Below are 16,624 nucleotides of genomic sequence, written 5' to 3'. Positions count from 1 at the left end.
TGAGTCCACAAAAGATCAGCCATGATCTCATTGAGTGGCGGAGCAGGCTTGAGGGGCCAGATGGCCTACTCCTGCTCCTAGTTCTTATGTTCTTATAAAGCGACTGCAGCTGTGCAGGTACGTAAATGTGGACATACATGGAACGTCCTCTCACTGACTATGTACATGCATCCTGTACTATAACTGTAATAAAAACTGAGAATGCTGGAAAACCTCAATAGGTCTGGCAGCATTTGTAGGGGAAAAAAACAGTTAATATTTTGAGTCTCACTCTTCATCGGAACTAAAAGAGTGGGAAAAATATGTTGGATGATATACTGCAGCTCGGAGAGATTGCAACAAAGATGTAGTGAATTTAAGAACTGGTAGTATAGGGAAGAGAAGGTTTTTGCATTGAGACAAAAGATGCACGGGATATATAAAAATGGGGTCAAGATGGAGGAGGAAGGTCACAATCTAAAGTTGTTCATCTCAATGTTGAAACTTGAGAGCTGTAACGTGCCTGATTGGAAGATGCGATGCTGTTCCTCCAGTTTGCGTGGGGCTTCACTGGAAACTTGCAGCAGGCCAAGGGCGGGCATGTGGGCATGGGAACAAGGTGCTGAGTTAAAATGGCAAAGCAGCAGAAAGGCTGAGGTCATGCTTGTGGACTAAGCGAAAGTGCTCCACAAAACGGTCACCCAGTCTGCATTTAGTCTCCCCAATGTGGAGCTGACTGCATTGGGAGCAGTGAATACAATGGACCAAATTGAAGGAAGTGCAAGTGAAACGCTGCTTCACCTGAAAGGAGTGTTTGGGGCTTTGAACCGGGAGGAGGGGGGAGGTAAAGGGGCTGGTGTTGGACTCTCTTTGATTGCAAGGGAAAATGTCATGAGAAGGGAATGGGGTGTTGGGAGTGACGGAGGTGTGGACCAGGGTGTCATGGAGGGCGCAGACCCTGCAGAATGCTGACGGGGTTGAGTGGCTTTGTAATAACTATAGGTGGTCAGTTGATCATCGGAAATGGAATCCGAGAGGTCAAGAAATGGAAGGGAAGTGTCAGAGATAGACCATGTGAAGGTGAGAGAGGGGAGATTGGAAGCAAAATCGATACATTTTTCCAGTTCTAGACACGATCATGAAGCGGCAATTATAACTGTAGCCTTTGGAAGAAAAATTGCATTCTACCTGACAGGGATCCAAATCAATCTCCTTTGAACTCCAACATTGTCATCAAACCTGCTGAAAAAGGTGACACTATTATTGTCTGGCATACTGATGGACCCTTGATAAGGTGGGCCTTCCTCAACTGAGGCAATGTTGGGATCTCGCTGGATCTCCAGCCAGTGGGCCAGAGCCTCATCACCTGGATTAAATTCCGCCCACATTCTGGAACCACACAGATTCGGTGATATGAAAAATGTATACGTTTGTAAGACCCACTGCCAGTATGAGCAAGAACGTCTTTATGCAAACTAATTTGAGATGCTCACATGCAAATTGATCCAAGAGCAAACCTTGCAGCTTTTCTCAGCTGCTTTGCTCTATCCTTACAAATGGACTCCTGAGAAACGTGATTGGCTGACCTTTCAAAGTTGACCTTTTTTAAGGTACTTGTTAATGTAAGCTTAGCTGCAGCAAGAAAAGTGATCAGAATGGCAATTTCTTTGGTACTCCTAGGAGGACAAAGAACTTCTGTAGCAGGTAGAATAGGAGATGCTGTTACATCTGCGTTTTGGCATCAATTTACACTTAGCCCAGGATCTGATTACAGTTCAGATATGTCCAAAGAGGCACTGCCTGTGGTGCCTTTGTGTCCCCAGGGACACGGCCACTGAAGCACATGTCTCCTTGAGTCTGAACTCCTCCAACAGCTTCCACCACAATGACAGCCCAGCCCACGACTGGTACGATGACTACAGCTTTACATTTCTATGCCCCTGGATCCTTCCCAGCCACCAGCAGGAATGTTTGCCAAAGAAGTGCACCATCTGCACACTGACACCACAAAACAAATGATATCCGGAGAAACAACTGCATCACTTTCCCAATGTGAAGGGGACAACAGCATAAGATGGCGCAGCAGCAGTTTTCCAGACGGCTGATTTCTCAAAATGACGCAGATTTGTTGATAGCACACATATTGGAATATTGAAACACACATTGGAACAAACAACAGCTCCATTCCATTAATGTCTAGGAAGTGTCCAGTCACAGGAGCTGAATCCAGCAGATCACTGTCTTGTTATTTTGGTAGTAGCCAGGATGCTTTCATTTTGTTCTGGGCCACAGTCCCTACATCATTTGAAGACAGCAGGATTCCCGCTATAGTTCGAGCTGACAACACCATTTGAGAACACTACGCACAACTGCTTGTAGAGATGCAATCTGGCTCAGGCCTCCAATAGGATTCTGACATGAACGTACCATTGACATGTTTAAGGGGACTTTTTGTTGGTTGGAAGATGGATAGAAATCCTCGGCATGTTGAGGCAGCAGCGCTGACCACTGCGCCACCGTACCGCCCTTCTTGAATGATTCAGCTGTCCTCCAGGTATTCATTGCTACTGTGCGAGTGGTGCATGGCATATCCTTCCTGGCAGGCTAGCTCATCACTCTACCATTGTATGACTTTGTCCTCTTATGGCATTCCTGGTGGGACATTTTCCAGTATCGCCAGATTGCCCATCACCAGATTTCCCATGATGAGGCATTTGTCTGATTCTAGATGACTCAAATGCAGCATTTATATCCTCATCAGATTGTAAGGATTATGTGCAGATCCAACATTCAATTGATGCTGCTTGATGAAAGTATGTTCTTAATGTAAAAACACACAAAATAAGAGCAGGAGCAGTTCACGCAACTCCTCGAGCTTTCTCCACCACTCAATCAGATCACAGTTAACCTTGTACTGCAGCTATACCTTCCTACACTATCTCCTTATTGCAGTAACAAAAAAATCTATTGATCTCTGCACTTGAATACGCTCAATAGCTGAGTGTTCACAGGTCTCTTGGGCGGAGAATTCCAAAGACTCGCAGGGCTTAGAGTGATGAATTTTCGCCTGACCCCAATCAGGCCATGTATTCTGAGACTACGACTCCTGGTACTGGACCCGCCAGCCCAGAGAAACATCCGCTCAGCATCTACCTGATCAAACTCCTTTAGGATTAGGCCACCTCCCATTCTACACCTAGTTTACTCAAACTCTCCTCATGGAACAATCCCTTCACCCCCAGGAATCAGCCTAGTGAACTTTTATGTCATTCTCTTTAAGACAGGTACAGCCTTCCTTGGATAAGGCGGCCAGAAATTGTACACAATACTCCAGGTGTAGTCTCACCAGGGCCCCACATAATTGCAGCAAGACTCCTTTACTCTTTGGCTCCCAGTTGTTTGTAATAAAGATCAAAATGACATTTGTTTTCCTAGTTGCTTGTCACACAATGACTTGACGTGCAGTTAAAGTTTTCAAGTCACTCTTCGAGGACAGCAAAACCCACCTCAAAGTGGCACAATCCCGTCACTGCCCAAGCCGGGCAGCACGGTAGCACAGTGGTTTGCACAGTTGCTTCACAGCTCCAGGTTCCCAGGTTCGATTCCCGGCTTGGGTCACTGTCTGTGCGGAGACTGCACGTTCTCCCCGCGTGTGAGTGGGTTTCCTCCGGGTGCTCCGGTTTCCTCCCACAGTCCAAAGATGTGCAGGTTAGGTGGATTGGCCATGCTAAATTGCCCTTAGTGCCCTGAGTGTTGGGTAAAGTTACGGGGATAGGGTGGAGGTGTGGGCTTGGATAGGGTGCTCTTTCCAAGAGCCGATGCAGACTCAATGGGCCGAATGGCCTCCTGCAGTGTAAATTCTATAATTTGCTGCAATTCCCATTCTCCCTTCACCCAACCAGGAACAGAGAAGAAAAATCTGAGGGAAGGCGCAGATAACGCAAATATATATTTCAGCAAAAATAATAAAAATAAAAGCAGGTGGCAAACTTAATTACTTAAAGTGGCCAAAGCTAAGGGCAAACCATTCAGCAACTTGTGATGTTATTTGGTATATTTAGCATTGAATTTTCTCATTATTCCATATATTTGAGACATACGTCAGGGGTGAGCCAAGCTTTTCACCAACTTTATACCCAAACGTGAACTCATGTGAATTGAATGACTCAATTCAATTGTCGAGTACAACTGGAATTAAATTTTCCCCCCAGGGCACAGTAAGTACATTCTTGTGAAAAATGAGTCATATGCTATGTCAATGGGGATCTTTTGCTGGCACCTAGTGGTAAAGTAAAGAAGGTTCTTCTATATTCGCTATGCCCAATGTGGTTCAACTGGGGATACTTTATTGTTTCAACCAGTAAAACTCTTTACCTAGAAAAAGGATCTACATACCGATTTTTTTATTTTAAAAAGTGTCAAATATTGCGTCCTAACCCTCGCACTGCAACCAGGAGCAAAGAAGTACACCGTGTTCTGACTGCATATCCTTAACCTTTCTGTTAGTGACTTCAAAGGAAATCCGTTGCTGGATACACACCACGCTGTGAACTGAACAGACTTGGCACTGACAAGCCAAATTCAATTGTGTACTTTCAGTAGCATTGTAATGATGTTAGACTGGGAATGACAGTATGGAGATACAAAAGTTATATTGGTTGAACTAAAAGCGGAAAATGTTCTAAACAGCAGATCGAACAACATCGGTGGTTAGAGAAACAGAGCTAATGCTTTGGTTGCTGCCTTAAGTAATCAGTTGATGCGAGCTACTTTGTGCTTTAAAATGGAACACTTTCGATAGCCTGGAGAACTCGGAGTGTAAAATAAACCGAAGGGAAGAAGCTAAAATTCCTGCTAATTGATTTTATGGTTTGCTGAACGCATTAATTATTTGGAGGATGCAGTTGGGATGTTAAATCAATGCATTTGAGAAATATGGAATAACTTCTCAAACAAAGTCCAAGGATGTGCAGGTTAGGTGGATTGGCCATGCCAAATTGTCCCTTAGTGTCCAAAGTTGTGCAGGTTCGGTGGGGTTATGGGGCTAGTGCGGGGGAGTGGGCCTGGGTGGGGTGTTCTTTCAGAGGTTTGGTGCAGACTTGATTGGCTGAATGGCCTTCTTCTGCATTGTAAGGCTTCTATTCTATGCAAAGCTTATTGTTAATGAATGTCAGGGGCGATTCTCCGAGCCCCGCCCTGGGCCGGAGAATCGCCGCGCCCCGAAGCCGGCGGGCAATTCTCCGAGGTGTGGAGAATCGCCGCCATTTGCGTTGGTGCGGCACTGGCCGCGGGCCGTTGGAATCGGCGGGGCCGCCGATTCTCCGGCCCGAATGGGCCGAGCGGCCACGCCGATACGACAGAGTCCCGCCGGCGCCGTTCACCACTGGTCGATGCCGGCGGGAACTCTGCGGGAACTGTCGGGGGGCAGCCTGTGGGCGGAGGGGGGCTCCTTCATCGGAGGGGGTTGCCTCCGATGGGGTCTGGCCCGCGATCGGGGCCCACCGATTGGCAGGCCGGCCTCTCCCCCGCGGGCCTACTTTCTGGCGCGGCCGGTCCCTGAACACCGACTTCATCTTGAGTCGGGGCCGGCGCACTAAAGAAGTCCCCCCCGCATGCGCAGGATAGCGCGGCCCAACTGCGCATGCGCAGGATAGAGCTGGCCCAACTGCGCATGCGCGGGTTGGCGTGGCGCCCATTTAGCGCTGCAAAAGGAGGTTGGAGCGGCGTGAACGGCTCCAGCACCGTGCTGGCCCCCTGTTGGGGCCAGAATCATAGGTAACCGGGCCCGGTTCGCGCCATCGTGAAACGCGATGGCGTTCACGACGGCGCAAACTCTTGGGCCCAATATTGGAGAATCGCCCCCATCGTGTAAGGTTGGAGCAAAATAAAAAGTACTACTGGAGATTGTGCGGTAATTTAATTAAAACTGAAAACTAAGAAAGAAAATACATATTCGTTCTGAACATAATGGCCCAAATCTTCATGTCCCTGTCCATGTCGGATTGGAGGCACAAGGGATTTAGAAATGGCAGGCAGGACCTGATTTTGGGATCCCGTACCCTATTCCTGTCTTGTGCGATTTTTATTATCCCTAGATAAGGGTGATCACTGCATGAGGGTGGGGCCACCCTTGCTTACTGCATTGTAGGGGTGCACATTTTAGACTCTAAGCAATTCTAGTTGAGTTAGGCAGACATTTTCAGAATATGTGGTTCACAGCTCCTCAGAGGAGTTCCTCTTTCTACCGGTATGTTCAGAAGGTGTTGCCACCCTCACATATCATATTCAGATGGTGTGTGATAATTTAAGTAAGTGTTAATGCAGTAATTGATCATGGCACTTTGTTCTTCAAAGATTAAATTGCTGTTAAATTGACCAGCATTGTGAACGTGTTTCGATGCATTAGATTACTTTCTCAAGTGGAGAAAGTGCTCTACTGAATTCTACAGAATAGTGAATGTGGTATGAATGTGGGTTGGGGACCGTATGCTTTGATCTTCATATTGATTTAATGTCTTGACATCTACTGAACCTTTGAACCAGCCTTTCAGTATCCATTTGGTACAGGACCAGTGAGCCTTGACAAGTCTTTGAAATGCCCGTGAAACTTTCTAAATAAACAACAGGCACTCAAAATTCCACTGAAAGAAAATCACCCCATGCAAGCTCATAAAAGTATCAGTCAAATACAGCCATTCATACTCCCATACAAAAAAGGTTTAATCCTACTAACACCTCAACCTTGTCCAAACAAATAAAGACATTGAAAATCACTGAAAGGCAGATAGAGTTTGCAAGTTCATAAATCTTTCAACTATATAAAGCTAACATTCCCCTCCAGAGCTGTGTAAACAAACCCCTAGAGAGCTGAATATACTAGTGGGTTTGAAGATCAGCCAAGCATTCGTAATGGGATTTCACCACACAGCTCTGTCAACAAAGGCTCTAAAGCTGAATAGGTGGAACTTTTGAAGATGCTTAACAGGTGGCTGAACTGTCCGTGAAAGAGGTCAGACATCTGGAAATGGGATGGGTTTTGTGGAGTTGGAGGGAAAATGGGTGGTATGGAGGGGGCATGGGTAGTATGGAGGGGGAATGTGCGTGACACAGAATGGTGATGGGTGGTATGGAGGGGTAACAGGATGTATGAGGGGTCATGAAGTTTGGATGGGAGAGTGAGGGTTAGCCATTATTATAACTGGGACGACGTGCTAGTGGAAAGAGGCAGGCCTTCTAATTTGCCACCTGGGCCTTCACAGCAACCTCAGCCCTGCTTTGAGAGGCGGCGGGCCTGTTTCCAGCACAGCCCCATCTCTTCTGGATGAAAATACAGCCAGTGGGCACTGCCAGGATGGAGGCAGGATTGCAGAGTCAGGAAAATTTCCAGCTCCCAATTCCCATGTTGAAAACAAAAATCCGGTCCAATATTTCGAGTTTGAGTAAAGCTATTAAAACTTCTCCAGCTCTCTGGTTGTTATCCGCTTCTTGTAACTCCTTTAGAGCATAAATTCCCTCCAGTTAAATATTGGGAAGACAAGAACCTCTTATCTTGGGTTCCCTGCCAAAAATCTCTCTGTTCACCGGTTACCGCCCCTGTCCTGGCAGCAATCTGAGGCTCAACCAGAATGTTCGTAATCTAATTGTTCCTAATCTGCTCTTTCCATTCACATACTCTTCCTATCAGTAAGATTGCCTACTTCCACCTTGGTAATATTACCCACCTCCATCCCTCCCCCAGCCCATCTGCTAAATGCTCACTCATGCTTTTGCTACTTCCAGACCTGACTATTTCAATATTCCTCCGGCCAACCTCTTGTCTTACAACCTCCGTACACTCGAACTCATCCAAACCTCTGGTGCCCGTATTCTGAATCGTGCCATGTCCCGTTCACCTGTCACCCCCGGCTCTTGGTCTTAGAACTGCCTCGAGTTTAAAATACCCATCTTCCCGTTCAAATCCCTTTGTGATCTTGCCTCGCCCTACCCCTGTAACTTCCTTCAGCTCCAGAAGAACACTTCGTTCCTCCAATGCTGGCCCCTTACACATCAAAGATTTCCTTCCCCACCCTCCATTGCAGTCTGAATTTTCAGCTGCCCACACCCTGAATTCTCCGCATAAAAGCCACTTTTTTAAGATGTTCCCTGGAATCTATCTCTTATGACCTAGTTTTTGATCTCTTTCTTAACATCTCTTCCTGTGGTTCAATGTGAAAGTTTAACTGGTTACTGTTGTGAAACACCTTAGGATGTTCTATTATGCTAAAGGTGTTTTATAAAGATAATTTTGTATGATTATAGACTGAACAACCTTTCGTCATTTGTGACTTTCCTGTGCCCTTATCCTTTCTGAGAAATCGAGCCATAATGGCCGTTCTTTCTGCTTGCCTGTGCCAAGAATTACTGAAATTTAGTAACTTAAGGATGTCTTCATTAATTCACCAGCTGTTATGGAGTCAGCTCCCTGATGGGGAAGTGTTTGTAACCGATATTTTTCCAGATGCTTGGCAGGGGTGAAGCAACACCAGGTGGGGCTGTTGCAGGTAAAGGGGCTATTTAGATGCAAATTCTTGTTGTTGCCGTGGAAACCTTTAATTTGCGGCAATCGCATTGTGTCAGAATGACTAAATAGCTTCGGGAGAAACAGGATGCTGCCTTTTCGAAAGTACTGAAAGACAAATGGTTTTGTGGTCTTAAAACAGCAGAACACTTAAGACAATGAAATTCCAGCCTGTGTACGTGGTGACAATGTAATGAAATTTCTAGAAGGGGAAGTCTTTCATTAATATTGAATGACTCAAGCCTGTAAGGTTGCTACTTCAGGCACTTCTAATTAAGCATGGTAGGCTAAAACAAATCACCTTGAGATCTACATTCAATAAAATTGCTGGGAGCAGAGCACATAGAATAGACCATTGAATCCCTACGTGTAGAAGGAGGCCTTTTGGCCCATTGAATCTGCACTGACCCTCTGAGAGTGCACCTTACCTAAGCCCAACACCCACCCCCGCCCCACCCTATCCACATTACCCCACCTAACTGCACATTTTGAACACTAATGGGCAATTTGTCATGGCCAATCCACCTAACTTTGATTTGATTTATCATTGTCACATGTATTAGTAGACAGTGAAAAGTATTGTTTCTTGCATGCTGTACAAACAATGCGTACCGTACATAGGGAAGGAAGGAGAGACTGCAGAATATAATGTTACAGTTATGGCAAGATGTAGAGAAAAGATCAACTTAACCTGTCCATCTTTAGAGTGGTAGGAAACCGGGGCACCTGAAGGAAACCCTCGCAGACACTGGGAGAACATGCAAACTGCACCCAAAGTCAGAATCGAACCCCTGTACTGGTGCTGTGAGACAACAGTGCGAACCACTGTGCCACCCCCATATATCGTACATACATAGTAGATTCCAACAACTACATATTTTATGTAAGAATAGGATGAGCTACACGTGACCGAGTGGTCACCTAGCGAGAGATAATCACATGTTTCACTGATTGAAACTGGATCAGCAAAGTAAGTACGTGAGGTGCAGAAAATGTATTTGATGTGTGGCCCTTAACAAATGTGCTGGTGTCGCTTAGGGTGCATCTCGTATGCACTTTCCCTTTTCTGCATGAAAAGCACGCGGGTGAGACTTTCGGGTGGTGGCAGCTCTGAAGCGAGCACTGGATGTGGTGTGTGGAGTGGACTGGGCAAGAACTGTGCATCCCTGCTGGAGTTGTGACCAAACTCCACCCAAACCGACACCTTTCACTCCACTTTCAACTTAATGAGCGATTCGAGCAATAAATATTTCTTACACACCTCGATGGGTGTGGAGGAAAGGCAGAAAGAAATGAACAAAGAAGCCCAGAAAATGGGTGCAGTGGACAGAAAGATTCTAATCACATCCCGTTGCATTGTACGCTTTGTTCTCCCATGCTCTTTGCCTTCCCGTTTATCAAAATGCATTTATCTTGAATAGGCATCGAGTTGGGGCTAATGTGCGCTTTAGACAAAGCTTGACAGATCTAATATCTGCCATTTGACATTAATATCCTTTTCCCAGTAATCTTCCCCTCGTTTTCCTTTTGATTGATTTTGTGGATGGGGAGGAAAGTGCTGCTCTTAAACTGCCTAATGTCGCCACCAGACAGGAGAGTATGCGACAGATGAAGAGGAGGAAGAGATGAGCCCTATGTTCGTGAACAATGACATGGCCATTGAAGTTTTCGATCTCGCAGAGAATGAAGATATGCTTTCGCCGGTAGAAATGGACCCTGAGAAGCTGGTGCATAAGTTCAAGGAGGTAAGAGATTTATCATCTCTCTCAGCATTCTGCGTTGTTACAGTCTTTCTTATTTTATTGCTATTTTATTAACCTGGTCCGGATTTGTTTCCAAGGACGGCACGGTGGCACAGTGGTTAGCACTGCTGCCTCACAGAGCCAGGGACCCGGGTGTGATTACCGCCTCGTGTGACTGTCTGTGTGCAGTTTGCACTTTCTCCCTGTGTCTGCATGGGTTTCCTCCCACAGTCCATAAGCTGTGCAGGATAGGTGGATTGGCTGTGCTAAATTGCCCCTTAGTCTCCAAAGGTTAGGCAGGGTTTCGGGGATAGGGCGAGGGAGTGAGCCTAGATAAAGGGTGCAGACCCAAAGAGCTGAATGGCCTCCTTCTGCCCTGTAGCGATCCCATGATCTATGATGACTTACCTTTTTCCTGCCACTTCTTTGTGCCTCTCCACATGCCATTCTGTAGCCAGTCCCTGGCAGGTGTCGAAGAGCAGTCTAGGATTACTGGCTGTACAGTTTGTCCTCCCTGTGGAGAATTGCTTGGCCTCCACAAGGTGCCACCTCAGGGTGGCACGGCCGAGTACGGGAACCCAATGTGGACATAAACCCTATGTGAAAGCAGAAAATGCTGGAAATTCTCAGCAGGTCAGCCAGCATTCGTGGTGAGAGAAGCAAAGTTAACATTTCAGGTTGATGGCCTCTGATCAGAACCGGAAAAAGCTAGGGATGTAATGGGTTTTCAGCAATTGATGGCCAGGACCGGGGCGAAAGGATGGTCTCTTGATCGGGTGGAGGACACAGAGATTGAACGACAGAAAGGTTAGGGCTACAGGGCCGGGGGGAATGGTGATGGGGCAAGAAAAAAACGAAGGGTAACCGAGAGCAGGTGCACTGCTGTCTGAAAGTAAAAATAAGAGGAAAAAGCTAAAACGTTCAAAGGAATGGAAACAAAATGGTGTTGCGGTCTGAAATTGTTGAACTCGGCTGAAAAGTGCCTCATCGAAAGATGAGGTTGTTCCTCAAAGTACGTTTCCGCAGGCCGAGGACACAAATATCAGCATCAGAGAATTAAATTGACAGACAACGTGAAGCTCGGGGTCATGCTTACAGACTGAACACTAGTGTCCTGCAAAGCGGCCACCTAATCTGTGTTTGGTCTCGACAATGTAGTGGCGACTGCAGTGTGAGCAGCAAATACAGTATAGTAGGTTGTATATTGAATATACTAACTATAAGTACGTACCGGTCAGGCAGGGAGGAAGGCTTAGAGCGAGGGAACCGTGGTTTACCAAAGAAGTGGAATCTCTTGTTAAGAGGAAGAAGGAGGCCTATGTGAAGATGAGGTGTGAAGTTTCAGTTGGGGCAATGGATAGTTACAAGGTAGCGAGGAAGGATCTAAAGAGAGAGCTAAGACGAGCAAGGAGGGGACATGAGAAGTATTTGGCAGGTAGGATCAAGGAAAACCCAAAAGCTTTCTATAGGTATGTCAGGAATAAGCGAATGACTAGAACATAGAACATAGAACATAGAGAATACAGCGCAGAACAGGCCCTTCGGCCCACGATGTTGTGCCGAACCTTTGTCCTCGATTAATCATAGATTATCATTGAATTTACAGTGCAGAAGGAGGCCATTCGGCCCTTTGAGTCTGCACCGGCTCTTGGAAAGAGCACCATACCCAAACTCAACACCTCCACCCAACACCAAGGGCAATTTGGACATTAAGGGCAATTTATCATTGGCCAATTCACCTAACCCGCACATCTTTGGACTGTGGGAGGAAACCGGAGCACCCGGAGGAAACCCACGCAGACACGGGGAGGACGTGCAGACTCCGCACAGACAATGACCCAAGCCGGAATCGAACCTGGGACCATGGAGCTGTGAAGCAATTGCGCTATCCACAATGCTACCGTGCTGCCCTTAAGAACAAATAAATCTACACTATATCATTTTACCGTCATCCATGTACCTATCCAATAGCTGCTTGAAGGTCCCTAATGTTTCCGACTCAACTACTTCCACAGGCAGTGCATTCCATGCCCCCACTACTCTCTGGGTAAAGAACCTACCTCTGATATCCCTCCTATATCTTCCACCTTTCACCTTAAATTTACTAGGGTAAGAGTAGGACCAGTCAAGGACAGGGATGGGAAGTTGTGTGTGGAGTCTGAAGAGATAGGCGAGATACTAAATGAATATTTTTCGTCAGTATTCACTCAGGAAAAAGATAATGTTGTGGAGGAGAATGCTGAGACCCAGGCTATTAGAATAGATGGCATTGAGGTACGTAGGGAAGAGGTGTTGGCAATTCTGGACAGGCTGAAAATAGATAAGTCCCCGGGGCCTGATGGGATTTATCCTAGGATTCTCTGGGAGGCCAGGGAAGAGATTGCTGGACCTTTGGCTTTGATTTTTATGTCATCATTGGCTACAGGAATAGTGCCAGAGGACTGGAGGATAGCAAATGTGGTCCCTTTGTTCAAAAAGGGGAGCAGAGACAACCCCGGCAACTATAGACCGGTGAGCCTCACGTCTGTAGTGGGTAAAGTCTTGGAGGGGATTATAAGAGTCAAGATTTATAATCATCTAGATAGGAATAATATGATCAGGGATAGTCAGCATGGCTTTGTAAAGGGTAGGTCATGCCTCACAAACCTTATCGAGTTCTTTGAGAAGGTGACTGAACAGGTAGACGAGGGTAGAGCAGTTGATGTGGTGTATATGGATTTCAGTAAAGCGTTTGATAAGGTTCCCCACGGTAGGCTATTGCAGAAAATACGGATGCTGGGGATTGAGGGTGATTTAGAGATGTGGATCAGAAATTGGCTAGCTGAAAGAAGACAGAGGGTGGTGGTTGATGGGAAATGTTCAGAATGGAGTTCAGTTACAAGTGGCGTACCACAAGGATCTGTTCTGGGGCCGTTGCTGTTTGTCATTTTTATCAATGACCTAGAGGAAGGCGCAGAAGGGTGGGTGAGTAAATTTGCAGACGACACTAAAGTCGGTGGTGTTGTCGACAGTGTGGAAGGATGTAGCAGGTTACAGAGGGACATAGATAAGCTGCAGAGCTGGGCTGAGAGGTGGCAAATGGAGCTTAATGTAGAGAAGTGTGAGGTGATTCACTTTGGAAGGAATAACAGGAATGCGGAATATTTGGCTAATGGTAAAGTTCTTGGAAATGTGGATGAGCAGAGGGATCTAGGTGTCCATGTACATAGATCCCTGAAAGTTGCCACCCAGGTTGATAGGGTTGTGAAGAAGGCCTATGGAGTGTTGGCCTTTATTGGTAGAGGGATTGAGTTCCGGAGTCGGGAGGTCATGTTGCAGCTGTACAAAACTCTGGTACGACCGCATTTGGAGTATTGCGTACAGTTCTGGTCACCGCATTATAGGAAGGACGTGGAGGCTTTGGAGCGGGTGCAGAGGAGATTTACCAGGATGTTGCCTGGTATGGAGGGAAAATCTTATGAGGAAAGGCTGATGGACTTGAGGTTGTTTTCGTTGGAGAGAAGAAGGTTAAGAGGAGACTTAATAGAGGAATACAAAATGATCAGGGGGTTAGATAGGGTGGACAGTGAGAGCCTTCTCCCGCGGATGGAAATGGCTGGCACGAGGGGACATAGCTTTAAACTGAGGGGTAATAGATATAGGACAGAGGTCAGAGGTAGGTTCTTTACGCAAAGAGTGGTGAGGCCGTGGAATGCCCTACCTGCAACAGTAGTGAACTCGCCAACATTGAGGGCATTTAAAAGTTTATTGGATAAGCATATGGATGATAATGGCATAGTGTAGGTTAGATGGCTTTTGTTTCGGTGCAACATCGTGGGCCGAAGGGCCTGTACTGCGCTGTATTGGTCTATGTTCTATGTACACTATACAGTATACTATAATTCAAATAAGTGAAACACTGAGCTGGAAGGAATGTTTGGGGCCTTGGACAGTGAGGAGAGAGGAGTCAAATGGGCAGGCATTATATCTCCCATACTTGCATGGAAAGGTGTTGTGGGAAGGGGACAGGTTGTTGGAGGTTGCTGCAGCATGTTGAGTCCCAGTGCACGGTGCCACCAGGTATACTAAGCTGTTTGTAAACTGGTAGATGACAGATGTTAACTGTACCTTGGCTGTGACATTCAATGTCATGACCATCGCTGAATCCCCCACTATCAACATCCTGGAGGTTACCATTGACCAGAAACTGAACTGGATCAGCCTCTTATAAATGCTGTGGCTACAAGTGCAGTTTAGAGGCCAGGAATCCTAAGGTGGAGTAACTTATCTCCTGACTCCCGAAAGCCCGTCTGCCATCTACAAGTCAGGAATGTGATAGAATACTGTCCACTTGCCTGGATGAGTGCAGCTCCAACAATACTGAAGAGGCTCGACACCAAGCAGGACAAAGCAGCCCACTTTATCAATATCATATCCACCACCACCTCCCTCCAATACCAATGCACAGTAGCAGCAGTGTGTACTATCTACATGATGCGTTGCAGCAAGCCTCCTTCAACTGCATCTTCCATACTCATGACCTCTACCACCTAGAAGAACGAGGGTAGCAGATGTGTAGAAATGCTACACGCAAGTTCCCATAGAAGCCATACACCTTCCTGACTTGGAACAATTTTGTAGTTTCTTCATTGCCTCTGGGTCATAATACTGGAACTCCTTTCATAACCCAATGTGAGTGTACCCACACCACATAGACTTCAGCGGTTCAAGAAAGCTGCTCACCGCCCACTGTCTTCTCAAAGGTCATTTAGGGATGGACAACAAATGTTGACCTTGCCAGTGACACCCACATCCTGTAAAATAAGTAAAAAAGTGTTCATTGTGACAGTTGTTAGACAATTTCATTGTGTGGGGGAAATTATATTTGGTAATAGCTCCGAGATTTATCCAAAGAATAGCTAATCTCAACCAGACCTCAGAGCAGAATGCTCATCTTTTCCTTTTGTTTAATTATCCATTTTTGTGATGTGTTGCTGGCAAGGACACTCTTATTGCCTTGCTGAGCTGATACTGGAAGCATCTGCGTAGCAACACACTGCTATTGGCAGGGGAGTTTCAGGATTTTGACCTTGTTGATTGAGGAATAAGTAGGAAAGGTGTGTGACTTGGAGGGAAATTTGGACATGGTGGTGTTTCCATGCACCTATTGCTCTTGACTTTCTAGATGATGGAAGTCATGGGGCTGGATTCTCTGCTGGCGGGATTCTCCGCTGCCCCGGCTGCGCACCCATGCCTGGGGATTTTCCCGAGGGTCTAGGTAGAGTGCTCTTTCAGACGATCAGTGCAGACTGGATGGGCCCAATAGCCTCCTTCTGGACTATAGGTTTCTATGGACTCTGAGGCATTATGATTGAAACTGTAATCTAAGCACTATCAGTCAACAGTTTGCTCTCTGCTCTTATGATGAAAGGCCATGAATGATTGAGCCTGGTACAATGGCTATTGCCATATTGTCCCAGTGTTGTAAATTGAGCAACGTTAATCAGGAAATAGGGTAGAGATCCTTCATACTGGACCACTAATATATTTTGTACCACCCATTTCTGCCAGCAATATTGGTGGCTGCAGAAAACATCTACACACTCTTGGAAATTCCATTATGTCCACTGGATTTGCTTTGTTTCCATTTCTGGACCATATGGGGTGGGAATTCAGAGCTGCAGATTGCTGTGAAATCGGTCCAACCCAACTCAAATGAACATTCATAACAACACAGCCTGAACAGAATATAGAGGACAACTCACTATATTGCAGCAGAGCCTCCCGGGGTTATGTTAGGACTTGCCTCAGCTCCTGAGATGAGCCTGGTGAAGATTGTTTGCATCTATTTTATCACACGTGCAAGCATCAATGGAGTGAATGCGCATTGGCTCAGAATGGCACTGATCTGCAGACTAGCAGATCTCACGGTCCTAACAAGCCTCATGTGATGCCTGTGTGTAATCTTGGCCAGAGAGGTCAGCCTGCTCCATTGTGACCCTCCAGACTTCTGGTAGCAGTAAGAGCATTCGTGGAAGAAGCGCAGATTGCCCTTAAGATCTTGGTAGCTCTTCTGCCAATGTCCCTGGAACTCCCACACATTTCTTCGTTCACTGCAGAGATGCAAATTCGGCAGTGAACATGCTGCGCCGATTGAAAGGACTCCTCCGACTGACATAATGACTCCAGTAGGGTGGCTGCCTGATACCCTGCAGACTTTGTTCATTTGAAAACGGAACCCACAAACTTTAGTCAAGTTCATTATCCGAGCCAATTTGGAGTTTTGCAGTTCTCCTCCTGTAACAGTTTTCTCTAATATGTTACAGGCTACAGTATAATCAAAAATAAAATAAAACACTGGAATTAC

General features: G+C 46.3%; 1 protein-coding gene across 2 annotated transcripts in view; it reads left to right on the top strand.

The window, feature by feature from the left end:
• The window catches only part of LOC140398453 (neurabin-2-like), a 282,584-nt gene that overhangs the window by 225,085 nt on the left and 40,875 nt on the right, over positions 1-16,624 (top strand). For both annotated transcript variants that reach the window (XM_072487146.1, XM_072487147.1), the window contains one exon: positions 10,126-10,281. In XM_072487146.1, coding sequence (XP_072343247.1) covers positions 10,126-10,281 — 156 coding nt within the window. The remainder of the gene's footprint in view (positions 1-10,125; positions 10,282-16,624) is intronic.

This window comes from Scyliorhinus torazame, chromosome 21, assembly GCF_047496885.1.
Source record: "Scyliorhinus torazame isolate Kashiwa2021f chromosome 21, sScyTor2.1, whole genome shotgun sequence".
In the NCBI taxonomy this organism is placed as follows: domain Eukaryota; kingdom Metazoa; phylum Chordata; class Chondrichthyes; order Carcharhiniformes; family Scyliorhinidae; genus Scyliorhinus; species Scyliorhinus torazame.
Note: the sequence above shows the minus strand (reverse complement) of the source record. Positions and strands in the feature narration are given on the sequence as shown.